Source organism: Carettochelys insculpta, chromosome 2 (genome assembly GCF_033958435.1).
Source record: "Carettochelys insculpta isolate YL-2023 chromosome 2, ASM3395843v1, whole genome shotgun sequence".
NCBI lineage: Eukaryota > Metazoa > Chordata > Testudines > Carettochelyidae > Carettochelys > Carettochelys insculpta.
The window spans coordinates 81,638,998-81,661,086 of record NC_134138.1 but is presented as its reverse complement, the minus strand read 5'-3'; the positions used below and the strand labels follow the sequence as shown (position 1 = coordinate 81,661,086).

Genomic DNA, 22,089 nt, shown 5'->3' with positions numbered 1-22,089 from the left:
ACTATCTAAACCATCCCTGAAAGACATCTATCTAACCTGTTCTTAAATATCTCCAGCGATGGAGATTCCACAACCTCCCTCGGCAATTTATTCCACTGTTTGACCGCCCTGACAGTTAGGAACTTTTTCCTAATGTCCAACCTAAACCTCCCTTGCTGCAGTTTAAGCCCATTGCCTCTTGTTTTATCCTCAGAGGTCAAAGAGAACAAGTTGTCTCCTTCCTCCTTATGACTCCCTTTTAGATACCTGAAAACCGCTATCATGTCTCCCCTCAATCTTCTCTTTTCCAAACTAAACAAGCCCAATTCCTTCAACCTTTTTTCGTAGGTCACATTCTCTAGACTTTTAATCATTCTTGTCGCTCTTTTCTGGACTATGGATTCTTCTGTCACTGAAAGGGACTTGGGCTGGGACACGGTGGAGTCAGGCAGGTCCACATCCACTTGCCAGCCATGCCTGGGGTGGCAGTACTCCCAGACATCTGTGGACTGGGCACCTCATCCCTGTGTCCCATACCCTATACTGTTGCTGGGTGCCCCACTCCTGCATCTGGCACTTGAAACTTATTGGGCACCTGCAGCCTGTGCTCAACAGATGTGAGGACCTAGGCCACTGGGCACATAAGCCCACTCTAGAGGAGGGGTTGGAGCCAGACAATGCTAAGTCCCCACTACTGAGCCTGTTACAGAGCCAGAGGAGCAAAGAGGTGTGGTCTTCCACAGAGAATTTCAGTGTGGTGGAGTCCAACCCCCTTGACAGGAAGGCCTCAGGATGCCCAACTGATGACATGCCTACAGTTTTGTACTTCCTTTTCACAGTGTTGTATACAGAAAAGTGTAGCGGACATGTCATATAAACACACACTTACACCCCATATTCCCTCCAGAGACCTGGGTTATCAACTACCATGGGGGGAAAAAACACACTTCCCTCTAGAAATTATCTTTCAATTAGAGGAGGTAATTATGGCTAGTGCTTGTAATTCTTTTCATAGATAGTATTGGTCTAGTTATCTGCTCTTGTCACCTAGTAATAATTATATAATATTTCCGCATGAACTAAATATGCCAGCACAGCAGCTCTGCAAAAAAAAAAAGTTTAGGTGGAAACAACATATATTTCCTTCAATCAGAGATGGAGGAACATCATCATGGGGCAGTGGGGAGAGCTGGTCATAAACTTTTTGCCTAAGTCATTATCAGTGTCACTGTGCATTCACGTATATAGAGTATTGCCAGAATGTTACAGCTAACACATCTTTCTCTCCTCTAGACTAAGTACATTGGCAATAAATACCTAGGAATTGCCATACTGGAACTGACCAGTGATCTAGCTAGTCCTTGTTGCCATGGCAGCCTATACAACATGTTTCCAGGGAAAATAGTAAAATAAAGTCCAAAACATAATATACCTGGGCAATTACACAGTACTATACCATGGAATGATTTTATTTTATTCTCTAACCTCAGCCAAAATCCACACATAAACTTGAAACCTACTAGCTGAGGATTAAACCTACTAGACAGATATGAAATGAGAGAGTGATGGAGGGGGCAACAAGCGTTTGGCAAGGAAGGATGCAGGGAGTTTACTGCGAGCCACAGGTTAGCTATACAGTAACATTTGTCTAAGACTCCTTCCTTTTATTGATTCTGTGGGCCAGAATGTGCCTGAACCAGGCAGTGGAGCTCATTGGGAAAGACCACGAGACACCTCCCTCACTGCAATATCAAGGACTGCTTCAGGCTAATGCCATCACTGATAACTAGCAATCCAAAAGCAGAATGGGAGAAACAGGGTGCAGGGGGGACCATGACCTTGCCATTGGCTCTGCCCCAGTCAGCAGAGAGGAACTGGCACAATGGAGCACAGACTGCACCTCTCCAAAAACCGCTCTATAATCTGCAGTAAAAATTTTGATTGAGTCAGTTAGAATTCCTGCAGGAGCTGCAGTGAAGACTTTTCACCCAGCTTCCTGGGATCTAAAGCTACAGTCTAGCTCTGTACTTGCAATTTTTAATGTCAGTTGTCATATTTCTCTCTGATGGGATAGAGTAAAAACTGCATCTAACTGGCCATCTCTACCTTAGTCACTAATTAAGGTGTTCCTTTCATACTTTATTTTAACTATTTCTTTCCAAAATTGTATAATTCTAGTTATTTTAATATTTCCTCTTTTGGAAGTATCTAGGCCTTATAATTAGTTTTATTGCCCTTCTCTGGACATTTTTATGCTATCTACTATATATCCATTTAGAGACCAGGTAATCAAATTGAATATATTATTAAAAGCATGGGTAGACCACTGAATTAATTAGCAGAATGTTATTTCCATACAAGTCTATCCCCTGCTTAAAACAACCTAACAATTTTTTACTCTTTCCGAGCATTAAGAAGATTGTTCCTAGATATTTTCTCTAGGAAGTTACACATACTCTAGCAACTCAAATGTGTCCAAATACTTTAAATTGTTTCTTTCAATGATCAAAGGGCAATGACACTGAATTTCATGTGCTACATTTCTTATTTTTCTACTTTTGATGGTACTTTGTCTCCTCTCTGTGCCCCCTAGACTTGACTATCCTAAACAATTTGCATGTCCCTTGCCCACCAAATGTTGACCATTTTGTGTGTGTGTGTGTGTGTGTGTATTCTGGACTCCATTCCAAAAATTAGTCTTTTTTCCAATCCTTCATTCCTTAACCAGTTTTCACAAGACTTTTTGTGTCTTATGCCATCATTTCCAAGGATCTGATCATGCTCCCATGAAAGTCAACATCAGACTCATTTAGAGTTCAGTGGAGGCAGACTCAGGTCCTAAGTTGCGTCTTCTGAATTATTTTATAAAAATACAGTCTAAAGTTATATACACCAATTTGTTATTGTTTTTAATTCAAATACTTCTAACTCAAAGGACTTTTCACAGGCTTTCGAAATATAATTAATCCCTGCAGAAGTCTTGCTTGTTTATATCAACCCTGTAACTCTCATCTAAGGATTTAAATGCTCTGGAATGATTTTTGAATGTTTCTTTTTTGGTACTGAAACACAGCTCACAGGTGTATGATTCCTAGGAATATCCTTTCCATGTTTCTAGAGTTCTGTCCACCCCCCAGTATCATAGCTGAATGACAAATGAAAAAGGTTAATATTCTATTTATTTCTTTATTTAATTCTTCAGAACTCTTTCATTTGTCCTAGTGAGTTACTGCAATTTATCTAGAGTTGTCCCACTGCCTCTTCTATTATACCTCTATTTCTGTCAGGGCCTCAGTTTCATTACCTGGAAAGTGTAATCCAGGATTACATACTTCCTTGTCATTCACAGTGGGGAAACCTTGGAAGGAAATAATACATTTTCAGTGAAACTTCTCATCCTCTTTAATTACCCTGCTGCCTGGCAAAACCAGTGGCCCAATCATAGGCTTCCTGCACTCAATGAATTTAAATAATTGTTTAATTGTCAGCTCAGAAAATGTAAGTCACTTTTAAAACTTTAATTTTGCACATGCCACTAAAATCACTGCCTTATCCAACAAAAAGCTCAGAATTTAGTATTAACTACTACAGTATTGTGTCTCTCTTGAATTTAGGCCTTGCACAACTTCATAGGTAATGTTATGACAAGGCTTTTGGCTAGTGGACATTGGCTACAGCTACACCAGTGAGTTTTGCCATCAAAACTGGTTGGAACATCTAAACACAAAATGCATTTTGTTGACAGAATGTTGACAAAGTCAGCACTCCCACCGATAACTTTTCTGATAACAGGTTCTGGGGGGCCTTCTCTCAACAGACAGGGTGTGTAAGACAAGGGGCAGCTCTGTCTGCTGTTCTTATGGGTGCCTGTTTTGTTGAGAGAGTGGCTGGGCAGTCCTGCCACTCTGTCGACAGAAGTTTTGTCGGGAAATCTCTTCTGACAGTGACTTCTGACAACAGATCACTGTAGTGTAACTGACGCCATTGAGATAAAACACAAAACATATTTCTCCATGTTAGAAATTGCACATCAGTCTGCAATCAGAGTGATTCAAGTATAAGTGGCCACACTATCTGGGTTTATATTTCTGAATGAAGCCAAGGCACAATAGCATTCATAGGCTACGTCTACACGTGAAGCCAACATCGAAATAGCTTATTTCGATGTAGCAACATCGAAATAGTCTATTTCGATGAATAACGTCTACACATCCTCCAGGGCTGGCAACGTCGACGTTCAACTTCGACGTTGCGCGGCACCACATCGAAATAGGCGCTGCGAGGGTACGTCTACACGCCAAAGTAGCACACATCGAAATAAGGGTGCCAGGCACAGCTGCAGACAGGGTCACAGGGCGGACTCAACAGCAAGCCGCTCCCTTAAAGGGCCCCTCCCAGACACAGTTGCACTAAACAACACAAGATACACAGAGCCGACAACTGGTTGCAGACCCTGTGCCTGCAGCATGGATCCCCAGCTGCCGCAGCAGCAGCCAGAAGCCCTGGGCTAAGGGCTGCTGCCCACGGTGACCATAGAGCCCCGCAGGGGCTGGAGAGAAAGCATCTCTCAACCCCCCAGCTGATGGCCGCCATGGAGGACCCAGCAATTTCGACGTTGCTGGACGCAGATCGTCTACACAGTCCCTACTTCGACGTTGAACGTCGAAGTAGGGCGCTATTCCGATCCCCTCATGAGGTTAGCGACTTCGACGTCTCGCTGCCTAACGTCGAAGTTAACTTCGAAATAGCGCCCGACGCGTGTAGCCGCGACGGGCGCTATTTCGAAGTTAGTGCCGCTACTTCGAAGTAGCGTGCACGTGTAGACACAGCTATAGTCCACTGCTAAATCAAAGAGTTTACAAATTTACAAAACTTTCAGACACAGTGAGTTTATTGGTAAAAATATGGCCTGTTGTTGCCTAGAAGAACTTATTTACTTTTCAGGTGAAAATAGTTGCATGAATTTAAGCCTAGTTTCAAGTAGATCATTTGTCAAAATACCAATGTTCATACTGTACATTTTTGTCTGGGGGAAAAAAAAGTATTTGCTTAAGGTGAATTCTGCCATAGAACAGATTTATTAAGTAAAATGTCCTTTACAGACAGTTCCTTGAATTGATATGTATTCACAGGAATAAATTAGTGGTTCAAATCCTTCATTAAATTTAAGGGACTATCTTTAGTCCTTGTACACATATATCTCCAAATGTCAAGGAATTCAATTTACAAAACTTTGTATTTTTGTGGAGAATGCTATACTAATAGCCATAAAACTCTTGCTGAATGAATGGGTAGGATGTTTCCATTCATCAGACAAAGAAAAGGTAACCTTTAACAAAGTCCCTTGTATATACAAGGATGCTCAACATTCATTAATTGTGGCAAATGTCGCTTATCTATATGGATATTTTAACTCAGTATACCTATTTAAAAGTGGTGATTGATTAGCTGATGCCCATCTACTTAAATATGGAAAAAAGTCTTAGGTGAAAAAGATCAGGTTCACACTTGCAAGTGCAGAGTTGAACAAACTGCACCTTCATTTACCAGACTAGCCAGCTTTCCTCCTTTGGGGACTTCACCAGCCCGAGGCAGCTTCATTTGCTTCTGGCAGCTCCCTAGAAAACATGTAGAATCATACTTCTTTCAGCCACACTTGTTCAGTCAGTGCTGCCCACTTTGTGAGCTGAGTTGGCCAATGCAAACTACTGAGGAATTAAGTTTCTGTGGTGCCTTGTGCCACTGCATTTCCCTGAAGAGTTTCTGCTCCCAGGGGCTCTCCACCTAGATAAATCTGAGCTGTGGAATCAGTGTTTCTTTTGATGTTTCCTTATTTCCTGTTTCCTAATGTACAGCCTCAATTTTCTGTTCAATATTTGTGCTGCCTTTTCTGCCGGCTAGTTCTTCTTTTGGCTGTGCCCAGCTCTCATCAGCTGCCTCCTGCGCTTTGCCCAAAGCCCAGGGAAGAATCTAGTCCTCTTTCCCCCTAATATTCCAAGCACAGTTCCAAAATTTCATATAAATTAAACTTACATTTGGAACATTGCTTCAACGAGACATTGCTGGACAAAGGTGGGGATCAAAACCTCTATTGCATATCATGAAATCTTTATTGGGGTGATCATTTTTTGGTAAGTTAGGTGGCTATTAAACTGCATTGTATGAATAAATATATGCAAAATTGAGATGTCCTAGTAACTTTTGTTCAGATAAGGTTACACATAAGGGAGACAAATGCTTGTTTCACACTCAAGTGATTTAATTTGGTTTCTAACTTTAGCACACTATCCAAAGAACAACAGTATTTTGTACGTAATATTAAAATAGTTTCTGATTTTACAGAGGAAGCATTTACAGATTATTTCTTTTTGAAAAAATTGCTGTTTTCTCTTACACTTCTTTGTGTCATTCTAGCTAAACAAACACAGTTACTACAAACTCCAAAATATCAGAGATATCATCTTAAGGCTATCTTACTTTCAACTTTTAAATTTAATAACAGATTATTCTCTTTGTTCGTGAAAACCTAATTGAGCTATATCACAAATAACCACGTGAAAAGCCTAGGTCCATCAGATATGTCCATTTTCTGACACAATTAAGCTGTGTCTACACGTGCACGCTACTTCGAAGTAGCGGCACTAACTTCGAAATAGCGCCCGTCGCGGATACATGCGTCGGGCGCTATTTCGAAGTTAACTTCGACATTAGGCAGCAAGACGTCGAAGTCACTAACCTCATGAGGGGATCGGAATAGCGCCCTACTTCGACGTTCAACGTCGAAGTAGGGACCGTGTAGACGATCCGCGTCCCGCAACGTCGAAATTGCTGGGTCCTCCATGGCGGCCATCAGCTGGGGGGTTGAGAGACGCTCTCTGCAGCCCCTCAGCTCACTGGTGGCCGCGTGGAGCGGCCCCTTAAAGGTCCCCTCCCCCTCCCTGCCTCTGCAGGAAGCTGAGGCAACGTGCAGGCTGCAGCCTGCACACGCAGCGAGCCTGCACCACCCTCAGCCCCACAGACCTGCGATGGCCACCCGGCAGCCCCCCCAGCGCCCCCAGGGGACCCCCCCCAAGGGGAGCCAGGGCAGCCAGCCCAGCCAGAGGGGCAGCCAGGCTGGCAAGCGGCAGCGGGGCCCCTCCTGGACGGAGGCCGAGCTGCGGGACCTGCTGGGGCTCTGGAGCGAGGAGGAGGTGCTCCAGGTAATGGGGAGCAAGAGGCGGAACGCGGATGCGTTCGCTTGGCTGGCCGACGGCCTGGCTGCCCGGGGTCACCCTGCCCGCACTCCTGACCACGTCAGGAGTAAGGTCAAGGAGCTGCGGCAGGGTTACTCCCGGGCCCGGGATGCGGCCAGTCGATCTGGGGCCGCCCCCGTCACTTGCCCCTTTTACAGGGAGCTCAGGGACATCCTGGGCCCCTGGCACACCTCCTCCCCTCCGGCCACCCTTGATACCTTGGCCAATGAGCCCCAGCAGGCCCTGCAGACGGAGTCCACCCCGGAGGCAAGCCCCGCACCCCGGGGGCCCCCCCCGGAGGCCACCCCCGGGATATCACGGCAGGAGGAGGAGGAGGAGGAGGAGGGGGGCTCCTACTCCGCAGAATCCAGCCTGCAGATCCTCCTCCTGCCATCCCGGAGCAGCAGCAGGGCCTCCGACCCCTGGGGATCTCCGGACCGTGGGAGCGGACCGACAGGTAGGTACCCCTCTCTGGTGGACACCCCTGGGCTTGAGGGGCGGGGGTAAGAGATATGTGTCCAGGGCCCCCCACATGCTCACATGGCCATGGCCCCAAGGACACCAGGGCCATGGCCCTCACAGCACTGCATCCATCAGCCTCTGCCCCCGCCCCACCCCGCATGACAGTGCCATGCCCCATCCCCGGGCCAGGGAGGAGCGGAACCTCGAGGGGCCCCTGGGAGGAGGGGGTGGGACACCCCGCAGCAGCAGCATGTGATGGAGTGGGGGGAGTGCCAAAGGGAGACTCACGCTACATATGAGCAACAAGAGCCGAATAGCTCCCAGGGCCAAAGGAGGATCCTGGCGCTACAGCTGGCAGGTGACACCTCTGCCCTGAACAAACAGGAGGGAGGAGCCGAGCTGGCTTGGAATTGGGGGGCAAGGGCGGGGGCCACAGGTAGAGGCTAGGGGAAGGGAGAGCTGGTAGGCAGCCAGCCTGAGGAGGGGGAAAGCTGCATCCCAGAGGGGCCCCCCTTGGGGTCTTCTCCCCACGACGGGTTGGAAGGACTGTCTCTTCCGACAGCTGGTGCTGTCACTCCTGGCAGAAACTGGGCATCTGTGGCCTAAGAAACCTCTCCTGCTCTCAGACCCTGCGGGGTGAAGTGAGAGTCGCTCCCACCAGGGGACAGGGTGCAGGGCAGGGGGACCCCTGAACCCCATCCATCACAGCAGCATCTCCCGGGGACGGGGATGGGGAACCTGCAGCACAGGGCTGGGGGGACAAAGGCCACGGCTCGGGGCCCACACTAACGCCTGTCTCCATTCTTCTTCCCCCCCTCCTCTCCTGTGTCCTGCACCTGCACCATCAGAAGGACCGGAAGAGAGCGCCGGCGAGGCATCAGTCGTCCCGGAGAGCCCTCCGGGACCATCGCTCCAGGGCAGCCCCTCGGCCGAGGACCGACCGGCCCCGCGGCGGGCTAGACGGCGGACCCCGCGCCTACAACCGCCGACGGCGACGGACCCCCAGCTGCTGGCCATCCACCGTCGGCAGCTGGAGGTCGCGGAGCAGCACCTGCAGCTGCAGGAGCGGGCGCTGGCCTGGCGCCAAGAGGCATGGGGGGCCTACATGGAGACTTTCAACCGCCTGGTGGACTACCTGCCCCCCCCTGCCGCGCCGGCCGAACCATCGCCCGCCCTGCCTGCTCCTGCAGCCCCACCACCAGCTGCTCCGCCCGTCGCCGGCCCGTCTGCCGTCGCCCCGCCACCCACCCGCGAGGGCTGGAGCGCCGAGGGACCCCTGGAGCCACCTGACACTCGCCGGCCCCCATACCTTCCGGTCCAGCCCGCTCCCACCCAGCCACGAACCAGGCTGCAAGCGCGGCGGGGCTCCCGGCCGGCCACGCCCAGTGCCGGGCTATAGGGGCGAGGGGCCTGGGACGTGGCCCCCCCCCTTGTATATAGTTGGACCCTGTTTTTTTGGTCCCCCCGTTTGCCCCGTCCCCCCCATGTAAATAGTTCTCCCCTTTATCCTCCCTGGTTTTCTTTTTATTATTTATGGCAGACAGTTGTTTCTTTGGATTGTTTTATTTTTGTACATATTGCTTTTCTTGAACGTTTGTACCTCGTTGTTTTCTGTTTGTGGTTCACATATATTTATTTACATCAAAAAACAAATTTTTTCTGAAAGAAAAAAAAAGGTTTGGAAAGGAAAAAGAAAATTTACGTTCAGCCACAAGTGCGTGCTGTCATTTGTCCAGGACAAGTGGGGGGGGGGGCGGTGGGGTGCTCCATGGTGTGGGCGTTGGGGCAGGAGTGTGGGGGAGGAAGGGGCGGGCAGTAGGGGGCCTGGGCAGAGTTCACCCCGCGGCCTGTTCGTCGAAGTGGGCCCGCAGGGCCTCCCGGACCCAGGTCCCCTCGGGGTCCACCTGCCGACTGGGGGCAGCAGGTGGCTGGACGTGTGCCCTGCCGGCCTCCGCGGCCCAGCCCTGCAGAAAGGTCTCTCCCTTGCTCTCGACCAAATTGTGCAGGGTGCAGCAGGCACCCACAATCTGGGGGATGTTGTTGGGGCCCGCATCCAGGCGGGTCAGGAGACATCTCCAGCGTCCCTTCAGGCGGCCAAATGAGCGCTCCACCACCTGGCGCACACGGTTCAGGCGCTCATTGAAGCGCTCCTGGCTAGCCGAGAGATGGCCCGCGTAGGGGTGCATGAGCCACGGCCGGAGGGGGTAGGCCGCATCTGCGATGACGCAGAAGGGCATGGTGGTGTCCCCCAGAGGGATCTCCCGCTGGGGGATGTAGGTCCCCGCCTCCAGCCGGCGGCACAGGCCCGAGTTCCGGAAAACCTGGGCGTCGTGGGTGCTGCCAGGCCAGCCCACGTAAATGTCCTGGAAACATCCCTGGCTGTCCACCAAGGCCTGCAGGACGACAGAATGGTAGCCCTTTCGATTGAGGTATCGTCTGCCACTGTGATGCGGGGCGCGGATGGGCATGTGAGTCCCATCCAGAGCCCCGAAGCAGTTGGGGAAGCCCAGGGTGGCAAAGGCGGCGATGGTGGCATCTGGGTCCCCCAGCCTCACGAGCCTGTGCAGGAGCATGGCGTTGATGGCACGCACAACCTGCAGAGAAAGCACATGGGACAGCACCAATGAGGGGTGAGCAGGGTGTGCGTGGCCCTGCCCTGCCCTGCCCTGCCCTGCTCTGGCCCCCCTGCCCTGCTCTGGCCCCCCTGCTCTGGCTCCCCTGCCCTGCCCTGCCCTGCCCTGCTCTGGCCCCCCCCCGTGGGTTCGCTTACCTCCATGAAGACAGCCCCGACGGTGGCCTTGCCGACACCAAACTGCTGTCCCACGGATCGGTAGCTGTCCGGAGTGGCCAGCTTCCAGACAGCGATGCCGACCCGTTTCTGCACTGTGAGGGCACGCCGCATGGCGGTGTCGTGGTGCCTGAGTGCGGGGGTGAGCCACTGGCACAGCTCCAGGAATGTCTGCCGGGTCATCCTGAAGTTCCTGAGCCAGTGGTCGTCGTCCCACTCCCCAAGCACCAGCCGCTCCCACCAGTCGGTGCTGGTGGGGTAGCTCCACAGCTGCCGGCGTGTGAGGCGGGGGGTGGAGCGGGGTGCTGCAGGGGTAGGGGTTGAGCCCTGCTGCCCTGGGGGCATCTCCTCCCCTGGGGCAAGGAGGTGCTCAGCTGCCTCCCACATGGCATGGGTCAGGGCAAGCCCTGCTCCTGCCGGGAGGGCTGGGTGGACCTCTAGCTGCTGCTGCTGCTGCTGCTGCTGCTGGGGGTCCATGACTGCGGCGCCCGGGGTCTGTGTGCCTATGGCTCCTCAGACTGCGTGCTGTGCAGGCTGCGTGTGTCTGGGAGGGGCCCTTTAAGGGAGCGGCTAGCTGTTGCCCCGGAAGCGCTAGTCCGCCCGGTGACCCTGTCGGCAGCTGTGCCTGGCATCCCTGTTTCGATGTGTGCTACTTTGGCGTGTAGACGTTCCCTCGCTGCGCCTATTTCAATGTTGGGCTGCGCAACGTCGAAGTTGAACATCGACGTTGCCGGCCCTGGAGGACGTGTAGATGCTATTCATCGAAATAGCCTATTTCGATGTCGCCACATCAAAATAGGCTACTTCGATGTAGGCTTCACGTGTAGACGTAGCCTTAGTCACAGAGACCATTGGGAGACCAATGGAAGCAAGCTGGACAGCAGTTATAGGTAGTAGATAAGAAGAATGGGAATATAGATGGAAAGGTGAAGAATTGAGCAAAGATGTGATTGTGAGGAGATCACAAAGAAGCAGAATATTTCAGGATATGAGGGGCTGAGTGAAGCTTTTGAGAAAAGTGGAAGTGTTTAGTAGGACTATGAACTACTGTGCATGTGTACTCTGGGATAAACTACAGACAACTTTCAACATCACCCTCTTAATTCCATTGTTTCACTTTTATGTGTCACTTATATCTGTTACATTTTGATAGTTCAGGCATACAGCTACCAACACATATTTTCCAAACTCTCTTGTTCCCTTTTAATACTAACTGCTACAAAAATAAGGAGAAAAGTAATGAAATGGCCCTGCACACTTTCACATTGCTGTGACGTGTCCCACAAGGGAAAAACACTGAAAACCCATGATGACAATGCCACTCTCTTTTAACATATATAATATTTTTCTTTGATGTATTTCTTGTATGTTAGTACTTATTTTTACAACTGCACCCTTCAAATTATACAGTCAGGAAACGGCCCCATGAAGAGATGTATGGAGATACAAACTGGTCTACTGAACCGTAATCATTCATTTTTAAGCCCCCAAGCTTGTAAACAAATCCATTAATGCAGCCACTTAGCCTGTTTGGAGCTCCAGTGTTCCACTAAGATATATCATCTTGGAGGGTCAAGAGCTAAGGATCCAATGAAAGTTAACATATTTTTGTTTCTGAATAAATGTTGGTTTTATATTCCCAAGTGGAAAAATTATAAAATACATGGGTCAATGCTGGACTGTGATGTCAGTTATTCAACAGTAAATCTATTACGGTCAGTGCAGTTACTCCAGATTTACACTAGTATTGGATCTGGCCCTTCAGCTCCTACTCCTGTAGATTTCTGTACAAAGTACATTCTGTACTTTGGGGCATATCTTATAATCAGTTCCTAGACAGAATTTCTTTTTTAAGTGTGGAGTTCTACTTAACATCTGATTGTATTCATTGGCCCATTATGTCTTACCCTATTTTTGAGCAATTTCTAAATCTAGGAAGATTTTAGGAATCACATTTTAGCCAGGAATAATACTAGCCAAGCAAAATAGTACTGATAATTTATTACTATTAATTACTATTATATATTTTAATTTTGTTCTACCATTTACAATCAGTCAGGAAATTCAGCAAAGTGGCTAGACAGAGAAAGCAAACCAATCATAACAGTCATTTACACAGTTTAAGAAGATATTACACTAGTAATATTGGTTCTATACATTCTTAAGTGATTGTGGTGCCAATCATTAAAAGACTGTGCTAATGATTGTCAGACATGTAGCATATTTCTCAATTTAGCACTTTTTTGAAATGCAGCTTGGGCTTAATGAAAAAAGAACATATGACAAAAATGTAACAATGTGAAAAGTAGCAGAAGGTGGATATTCACTGCAGTGTGTATTCAAATACTTCACTATGTGTTGTCCCACTCTGGACCTAAAATGGCTGGTTTGCAGGATGTTGTTGCCTGGTGACCAAGAGTACATCTCCTAGACCACAGAGGGATGTGAACATTCAGAGACCGATTTGTTCCTGTTGCTCCTGAGGAGCCCAGGCCAGTAAAATAGAAGAAGTCTGTGTGTAACTATCTAAATAGCCCACTTGCATGCCTATTTAAGTTGATGTTTAAAACAGGCTTGTAATTTTGGGATGCTCACCAAACAAGCAATGGGAAACAAGGAACAAAACCTAACACACTGCTGCCCATAAAATACAAAAAGAAGGCTGAGCCTTAGCTACCTTAAGCCTACAAGATACCCTTGCTCCAATTAAGTTTGTATTGTATATCTGGTCTGTTCCGATGCAACCTCCCAGTTCCTATCAGTCTCTCTTTCTTTCATTAGAATCAAGTAGTTAATTAGCCCCAGTCTGTCCTCTCCCCTTCTCTCTTTCCCTTTAAAGCAACAGTAATGATGTCTAATTACCAGCAGCAGTGGATTACAGCACCATCAGGAGCAAATCTCTATGGCTGACAGCAAAGCTGAGCAGCAAACCTTAGAGCTTCAAGGAAAGAATAATTCCTAACAATGTAGTTGAACACTATTTGCTTATTTTTGACCAGCTTATGACTCAGAAGTTGAAATTGTAATTTCATTTATCTTATTAATGCAGAGAGGGCGCTTGTGCTGGCCAGAATTACCATTGATGATTAGATGTATGTTGAAATTACTTTTACCTATAGGGAGGTCAAGTGATGGAGAAAGTTTTTACTCTTTTAGGCTTTGATACCATTTCTAGCTGTTTTTGGGAGCAGGAGGAGGTCACACTTCTGTGAAAAGACTATGACAAAAATGGTGTCAGGAGAAACTAAACAATAAGGATGATTTTGAATTATCAGAAATAAATCAACATTTTAATAGTTAAGGCATGTCTACACAGCAGCATTATTCTGAAATAAACTATTCTGAAAGAGTTATTCCAGAATAATTTGTTTTGAAATAACGCTGCTACACACAAATTGCATTTCAAAATAGCACTTAGCTATTTCAGAATACAGCATCACACACAATAGAGCCTATTTCAGATTAGAGCCATTGGACACACTATGGCTTATTTCAAAATAGGCTCTATCTCCTCTCTGAACGGTCCCTACTTCGAATTAGACACTAGCGAAGTTATTTTGAAATAACTCTGCTGTGTAGACATACTCTTAGGCTACTTCTACATGAGATGCTTTTCCCAGCAAAACTGGGCTTTGTTTTTTTGGAAAAACAGTGGAGCATCTACATGCAAAATGTGCTTTGTGGACAAAACCCGGCACATCCGCTGGCAGCATTATGCCTCTCCCTGTTCCGGTACAATGCTTCTTTCAACAGTGTTCTGTCAACAAAGCAGCCACGTAGATGTTCCATGGACCTTTTGTCAACAGACAGGGCTTCCAATTCACTGGGTCACCCTGCTTGCAGAGCTTCTGGTCAGCCATTCTGTTGAGAGAGGGCCAGGTTGTCTGGCTGCTCTCGGTCAACACAGCGGATTGCTCTTTTGATATGCTTTTAGGTACAGACTCAATCTGTCGACAAAAGTTTTTCTGGGAAATCCCTTCTGACAGTGACTTTTGTCAACAGAGGCTTCCCATGTAGACATAGCCTTAATGTGGATTTCACGCAGTGAATGCAAGGGTGGGGTTTGAGAACTCCACAAGAGTAACTTGTAAGGATGCCACCTGAAAACATCAGATTATTCCTATACAAAACATAATTTTGAGTTATAGAATGAAATCACAGCATTATTTAATTCAATGGGAGCTTTGTAATTAGCTTTCATAGAATTAAGATTTCACCCATAATGTGTAACACAATTTCTGTTGGTGCATAGAGCATTTGGTACACTTTGGCATGTAATACCATATCAAACAAATAGATGTCACATTACAGATCTGCTTACACAATCCTACTTCACTTTGTGACTGGAGCATGAAGTTGGTTGAATGTGTTAACTGTGGGGGTGACATTTGTTTTTAGCAATTCGTAAGTCATTCCTCAATGCTGTGTATACTCTTTTCTTGTTTATACTGTAAAAAAGATTTTGGAAAACAAACACTTGGGCAAATGGAAGTTAGTGGACCTTTCCCCTGAGCAAAGACTTCAGGATCTGTTACTTAATATTTTGTGTTTAATAATTCAATGTAATGCAGAAATGCTTTGATTTTTATGGGTGTATCATGGTAGCTCTTTTGTCCTGCTTTTGTTATGGTACCTGGTTGATTGTTATAATATTTATCCATATATTGAGAGAGGGAGGGAGGAAGAGGGGGGGAGGGAGAGAGAGACAAATATTCAGAGGATTCCAAATGCAAGCAGAAGCAAGACTACAATTTACACCAATATTTATGTAAAATCTCTGAACACATCAAGAAATGTTCTAGACCTGGGGACCTGAGGCTTAAAAAAAATCAACAACAACAACAACAACAAAACACAGGGAAGAAATCCAACTCTTCCTGGCCTAGTAAAGATGCCAGACAAATGTACAAGTTGGTAACATAAAGAAGGGTTGTTTTTGAAAGGCCCAGAATAGCTCTACCCCTTAGTAAATCTCCAAAAAATAAAGTTGGTCTTTTTTATCCATAGTGTTCATTAGTTAAATTTTATCCCAAAATAAAGAATTAGCATGCAGTTCTGAACTTGTGGGGAAAAGTAAACTCGTAAGACATGGAAGATCTTTCATTAAGACACTTAAAACCACTGTTCCAATTAGTGGAAGAATAAATCAACCCAGAAGCATAATCTGTTTGAGATCACCTTTCCTTTGTTTTATGCTTGATATTCAACATCCATCTCAAAATATATTTCATGCACATAAAATGTCAGGATCAAATATTAATAATCTGATGCTTAACTTTAGAAAAGTAACACACCGTTCTCCTGTAAAGCCTGGACCTATAGGCATACCTAGAACCTTTTGTGACTAGAAGTGGAAGGAAGGGAACACAAAGATTGCCCAGAACGTTCTCTATCCCTTGCCTTTTAACTCCTTTACAACATGAAGTCCACATCTATTCATCCTGACAACAGTTAATCTGATGATTAGAAAGAGGAGAAATACAAACTAGCCTCCTAACTGCCTTGATTTAGTAATACTTTGAAGAAGATACTTGCAAGGGATTTCCAGATTTTTTCCCAGAAACACGTTTTAATTAACCTACTATACTTTTCAAGAAGCCTCCCACATTATGCCATCCAGGAGCGTTTTTCTTAGATCACAATGAGATTTCTTGGCAAAAGAAACCATGTATCAAACCAAAAGGTCAAAGCAGAAATCAATATGGCCCGCGTTGCCCTCTTTAGATCCCCAAATGACGAGCCTGGATTCTGGGAAGTCGTTCAGAGGTGGGAAATGACCAATCAAGGAGTTCCATATGCAAACCTACTTGTGGCCAATCCTTCCCATCTTCTTAAATAGGAGAGGCTGTAGCTGCTGCCATCCCCAAGCCTAGCAGCTCCGCCGCTGTTCGCGCTGCCGAGTCCGAGCCTGGGGAGGCCCGCGCCGCTCCTGGATGGCATCAATCGACTTTAAGCTTTAGAGCCGTGCGACTGGAGCGAGCCCCGAAGGAGAAGCCGCCTCGCCCGGGCGGTCATATGGCCACCTCTCCCCTCTCTTTGTTGCTCATCCTCTCCTCGCCTCCGTACCCAAACGCCACGCTCCCGAGCCAGCCAGGCGCGTCCCTGCTGCGCCGCGGCTCGGGGGCTGCGGTGGAACAATACCCCCTCCCCCCCCGTTCTGGGGAAGCCCCCCGATAAACGCCCCGCGCCACGCTTGGCGCGCCGCCCGCCAGGCCACCGCGCGCTCTCTGCAGCTCGGGCTCGTGTGGCCTGTCTGCAATGGCAGGGCACGCGCCGCGCACCGCCCGGCCAGGCGCCGGGACAATGGCCCGCCCCAGCCCCAGCTCCAGCTCCAGCCCCGGCCCCGGCTCGCTCTCCCTCCGCAGGGCCGCCGAGGGGTCCCCCCCGGCCCTCTCCCCCGCTGGAGGCCGCGCCGGCCGGCGGGGAGCGGGGGCCCCTTCCCCACTCACCGTGGTTTTGACGGGCACGTAGAGCACTTGCCTGCCCCCGCCGCCAGCCCCGAGGAGCTCGTCCGAGTCGCCGAGCTGGAAGCCTTTGGACTTGACCCAGAATTTGAATTTGGCGTTATCCGTGGAGCTGGGCTCCGAGCCGCTCAGCAGCTGCACGATGCGCTCGTATTTCTTACGGGTCACCGTCTTGGTTTTGCCCGAGTCCCCGTAAGTGCGGAGGCACCAGTCCTGGAACTGGCGGTACATGTCCCGGTCGCCGCTCTCCATGGTCGCCCTGCGAGGCGCGCCCGCCGCGCTGCACCGCGGGCCGGGCCGGGCTCTGCTCCGCGTACTTTGCACCTGTTCGCCGAGTGCTCATGCAAAAGGCAGCCCCCGCCAGGCTGGAGCGAGAGCGGGTCCCGGCGCGAGCTGAGCCCAGCGGATTGTGTGTGCGCGTGTGTGTGTTATTGTGTGTGTGTGGTGGGGGGGAAGGGGAGCTGCGATCAATGCAATAGTGGAGCAATGGTCTGATTCATTGAACTGTGCCGGACCACAGAAGGCAAATGGGTCTGGGGGAGGCGTCTCTTATCCGTCCGGCCGAGATCGCCAATATCGTGCCAGGCAGGACTATCCCGGTATCTCCGACAGCGGCTGCCCGGCGGGGTTTTGACTGCTAAATAATTAAAAGCCCAGGCCTGGGCTGAAGGAAAAGAGAAAAGAGGAGAGCGACTGGTCTTCTCCTCGCTCAGACATCAGCCCCACCCGCCTGCACCCTGGATGGTGCAGGTGAAAACACCACCCACTACCCCAGCCAGCCCTGGCCGCTTTTTCAACGGGCTTTCTCCGTCTGTCCTGGAGGCTGGAGAAAACACTGAAGGGCAAATTGGTTTCTGTTCCTCCTTTCTTCCTGGGCTGCTTTTGCTTTAAATTTCTCCGCGTCGGGCGTTCAAGTCCTGGGAAGAGAAAGTTCTTACCTGTTATTTTCCCTCCTAACAAATCCCATCCACATTGTAGATAGAGATATATTTATTTTTTTTAAAAGCTGAGAAAATGTCCCTTGCTCCTGCTCAGTCCCATTGAATGGCAGATGCCCTTCCAGGAATTCTCGGGTATTTATGTCCAATGCAAGCGGATGGAGGAAAAATGCATAGAGGCTATGATCAGCTCTCAGAGCCAAGGAGAGAGCTCACTCCCAGGAGGATGTTGGTAAAGGAAAGAAGGCGGCCCTCAGCTGGTCTGCCAGTTTAATAATGGTGCTCACACATGTAGGACTCTTCTGGTCCGGGCTTTCCTTTGGTGACTGGGCTAAACTGGCTACGATGCGTCGTACAAGTAAGTTTGCGTGCGGATGCTGGATAGAACCCCCCCTCCCGCTTTCTAGGGGATCGATGTTTTTCCTCCCCTTGCTTGGCCGGGTTCGAGTCACCCTGGAGATTTCTGCTCTCTGCCTTCCCCCCGAGCCACCGCGTAAGGAAGGACAGCGGCCAAATTGCGAGCTCCTCTCGACGCTCCCGCAAGGCACAGGCAGGCTGCAGCTCCTCCATTCAGCACCTACTTCCCAGCATTAAAGGAACCAGAAGGGGAGTTCCCATCCTCCTCTCCCAGGCTCTGCAAGATGCCCTGCCTGAGACACACACACACACACTCCCCCCCCCCGCCTGTGTGTGCGCGCGCGCGCCACCCGTCCTGTTCAGCTCCTCCGCTAAACTGCCTGCCAGACAAGTGTTCTCACATCCCCGGGCCGCTTCACAGCCAGCCTTGCCCCATTTTGAGGTGCGTGCACGCCGAGCCAGAGAGAGCCCACCCCGCCGCTCTCCGGGCGGAAGGCGACGCCCGGGCTTGCGGCACCCCGGCGGAGGAGCCGTGTCCCAGGCGGGCGCTTGCAAAATGGTCAGCTCCCTCCTCCTCCTCCGCCGCCGCCGCCGCCGCCGCCTCCTCCCAAGCTCGCGCGCGGATGCGGGGCTCCCGCGGAAGGTCTCGCGGCGGCTGGCGCCGGGACTGACAGCAGCCGCCCAGGCTGAGCCAGAGCAAAGCTCCACACGAACCCTCTCGCCCCCCGCCCTCCCCCGCCCCGGCCGCCCGCGCGCTGATTGGCCAGCGGGACAAAAGTTTCTGTGGAGACGGCTGAGCAGCTACGTGATGGGCAGAATCGTCCCATTTAGGGATCCCAGGCAGTGCGCATGCCGCAGGCGGCGGCCGGCTCCCGAGCGCGGGGCAGGCGGGGCGGCCAGGCTGCAAGGTGGCGCAGGGAAGCAGAGGCGGCTGCGAGCACATCCTCAGCCAGAGCCGGGCGGGGGGGGGGAAGGCAAGGGGAGGGTTTCCATGGAGATTTCACCGAGCCCCCCCCCCACCACACTCACAGGCAGATCAGCTGACACATCATTAGCTTAGGACCTAATTATTGCTTATTGGAGCAACAAATGAGAGAGGGCCAGCTGCAGGAGGCAGAGCGGCTCTCCCTTGCACCCGCTGGACAAGGCAACGCTCAGCAGCCCCGCGTGGATTCTCCTTAACTTGCAGGGCTCCCACAGAAGCGGGAGCAGCAGACCCCAGTCTGGCTGCCTCGCCGCCCTCCCACGCACAGGCCCTGCCTACTACTTGTTTTAAAAAAGCACATGCAAAAGTGTTGGGAGATTATTTTCCGTCTCGGAAATTAACTGGCCTGTGGCTGGGAAGCTGCATTAGCCGGCGAGCCGGAGCGGCACAGCTGGGGAAGGGCACTACAGCAAACACAGCTGGGAGAGAGACAGCCGAGCTCCCCAGTGACCATTAGGAGAGGACATGGAAGCCTTTTGTGGATCAGCTTAGCCAGTTTGAAAAAAACGCTGCTGGTTTTGCTTCCATTTCACTCACCCAGGAGTCGGCACAGCAGGATAGCTTCTGACTGGCGGCATCATCTTTGGGTAGGGGTGGACAACCTGCACCTCACAGGCCACATGCGGCCAATCAGGGTTATGTGTGTGGCCTGCCAGACATTTTGTTTACAGCTGTCCTCACCCAGGGTTGCCAGCTTTTGTTGGTTTGCATCCCCCTAGGTGTTCTTCCTTCTGGTTTTACTCAAGTGAGGCGCATATAAAGCAAGGGCCCATGAAGTCAGGTGTGTGTTGATTATATACAACACTGACTGTGATAACTGTGTACTCCTTCTGCATCCAATCAAAGTACTTATCGTTCGTTTGGCATGCCCTGCAAATTCTAGATATATAAGCACAGTTAGCAAAACTGCCCCATCCTGAGAGGCCCTCTTGGTTATGACAGTCTTATGGCCCACTGAGATGGAGAGCCACTTATGCAGCCTACTCACTAGCCCAAGTTGACCATTACTGTCTTTGGGCAACATAAGACCATCACCAATAAAAACCTAATTGGTGGGCTTCTCCAGGCATTAGGGCATTCTCTACCACTCTTCACAGGCACAAAATTCATAGAGACTCAAGAACTCCAAATCTACTCCACAAAGTGGTTTCTGATTCCTAGATTCCAAGTCCAGAAGGAATCACTGTGATCATCTCATCTGACCACCCATAGAACACAGACCATAGGACTTCTCCAAGATAATGCCTACAGCTGGTCTTTTAGAAAAAGAGAAGTGTTTCACTTTCCTGTGGCCCAAGCGTAGTACAGACACCCCACAATGAACACAGGGCAAGACTGAAGCTACTACAAAAGCTATGGCATCAGATAACACTGTTGATATTCTCAGCTTCATGAGTCCATATTTCAGATATTGCTAATTTCCAGAAATAAAAGTGAATGGTCACACGATAGATAAGGGGCTAAGCCCAGGGACAATAGAGGAACACACCACCTCTTTCTGCATCCAACTGACTTAACATTTTACATTTTTATTTTCAAAGGTTTAATTTATTGTTTCTTTCCTAGCAGAAGGTGATGTGTCAGATAATAGATTGTATTGTAATAAAAGAGCTGCTGAGTCTCCAGAGGTGAGATACTGACCCTTAGTGCTCCCCATCTCTCCTTGCTCAATGACCTGTGAAAGATGAAGGCAGGGTCCCTTGGAACAGAGACAATGCAGGAGAGAATTCAACATATGTAAATGTGTAGTAGAGAGCTCCACTCTGGCCAGCCTATGATGGTATACTTTTTAATTAAAAAACTTTCATATTGGCTGCAAGGACCACCCCTTCCATGCTAGTTAAATCTTGTGAAATACAGAGTATGCTCGGAAGGAGTTGAAAGCCCTGCACTCCAGTGGATCAAGCTCAAATCCGTTGAGTTTGAGTTCTGTTCATGTTCAGGGTTTAAGAATCTGGAGCACCTTCCAAAATCTGAGACAGACAAGGTGCGGCATATGCTTTCCAGTGTGAAAACTACAGAATTCAAACCACTGCAAAAGAAAATCAACCTTCTGCTGGTGGCATCTGACTCAGATGATGAAAATGACCATGCATCAGCCCTCGCTGCTTTGGATTGTTAGCAAGCACAACTCATCATCAAGATGAGGATGTGCCTTCTGGAATAGTGGTTGATGCCTGAAGAGATAAATAAATCTTAGCACATCCAGCATCCATGTATCTTGAAATGCTGGCTACAGAAGTGGCATGTGAATGCCTGGTCTCACTTTCAGGTAACATTGTAAACAAGAAAGAGCTGCATTATCTCCTGCAAATGTAAACACACTTTTTGACTGAGTGATTGGCTGAACAAGAAGTAGGACTGAGTGAACTAAGATGCTAAAGTTTTCCATTGTTCTATTTTTGAATGCAGTCTTTTTTGCACGTCTACTTTTATAGATTCAACCTTCATGATAAAGAGATTGCACTACACTACAGTACTTGTATTAAGTAAAGTAAATCCCATTTCTTTTGTTATTACAGTGCAAATATTTGTAATAAAATACAAAGTGAGAACGGTACACTTTGTATTCCATGTTGTAACTAAAATAAATATATTTGGAAATGTAGAAAACATAAAAAATGTATATAAATGCTATTCTAATTAACAGCATGATTAATCATTATTAATCTTTTTAATAGTGTGACTATCCTAATAATTTTAGGTATTAGTTCCACTGTAGCAGCTGGGAGCTTCAGTCATGAATCACGACCCATTATGGTAGGCACTATATAATCCCATAACAAAAAGTCCCTGGCACAAAGAATTTACAATCTAAATAGTGTGAATGTTAGGTAGGGTTACCATAGAAAAAAGAGGATGCCCCTGCGAGGGAGTGTATCTG

The 22,089-nt window shown here is 48.9% G+C and overlaps 1 protein-coding gene across 2 annotated transcripts in view; it reads right to left on the bottom strand.

The window, feature by feature from the left end:
- Positions 1-17,241, bottom strand: part of NOL4 (nucleolar protein 4) — a 275,179-nt gene extending 257,938 nt beyond the window's left edge. For both annotated transcript variants that reach the window (XM_074985807.1, XM_074985808.1), the window contains exon 1: positions 16,911-17,241. In XM_074985807.1, the coding sequence (XP_074841908.1) occupies positions 16,911-17,177 (267 nt within the window). In that variant the 5' untranslated portion in view covers positions 17,178-17,241. The remainder of the gene's footprint in view (positions 1-16,910) is intronic.
- Positions 17,242-22,089: the final 4,848 nt, after the last annotated feature.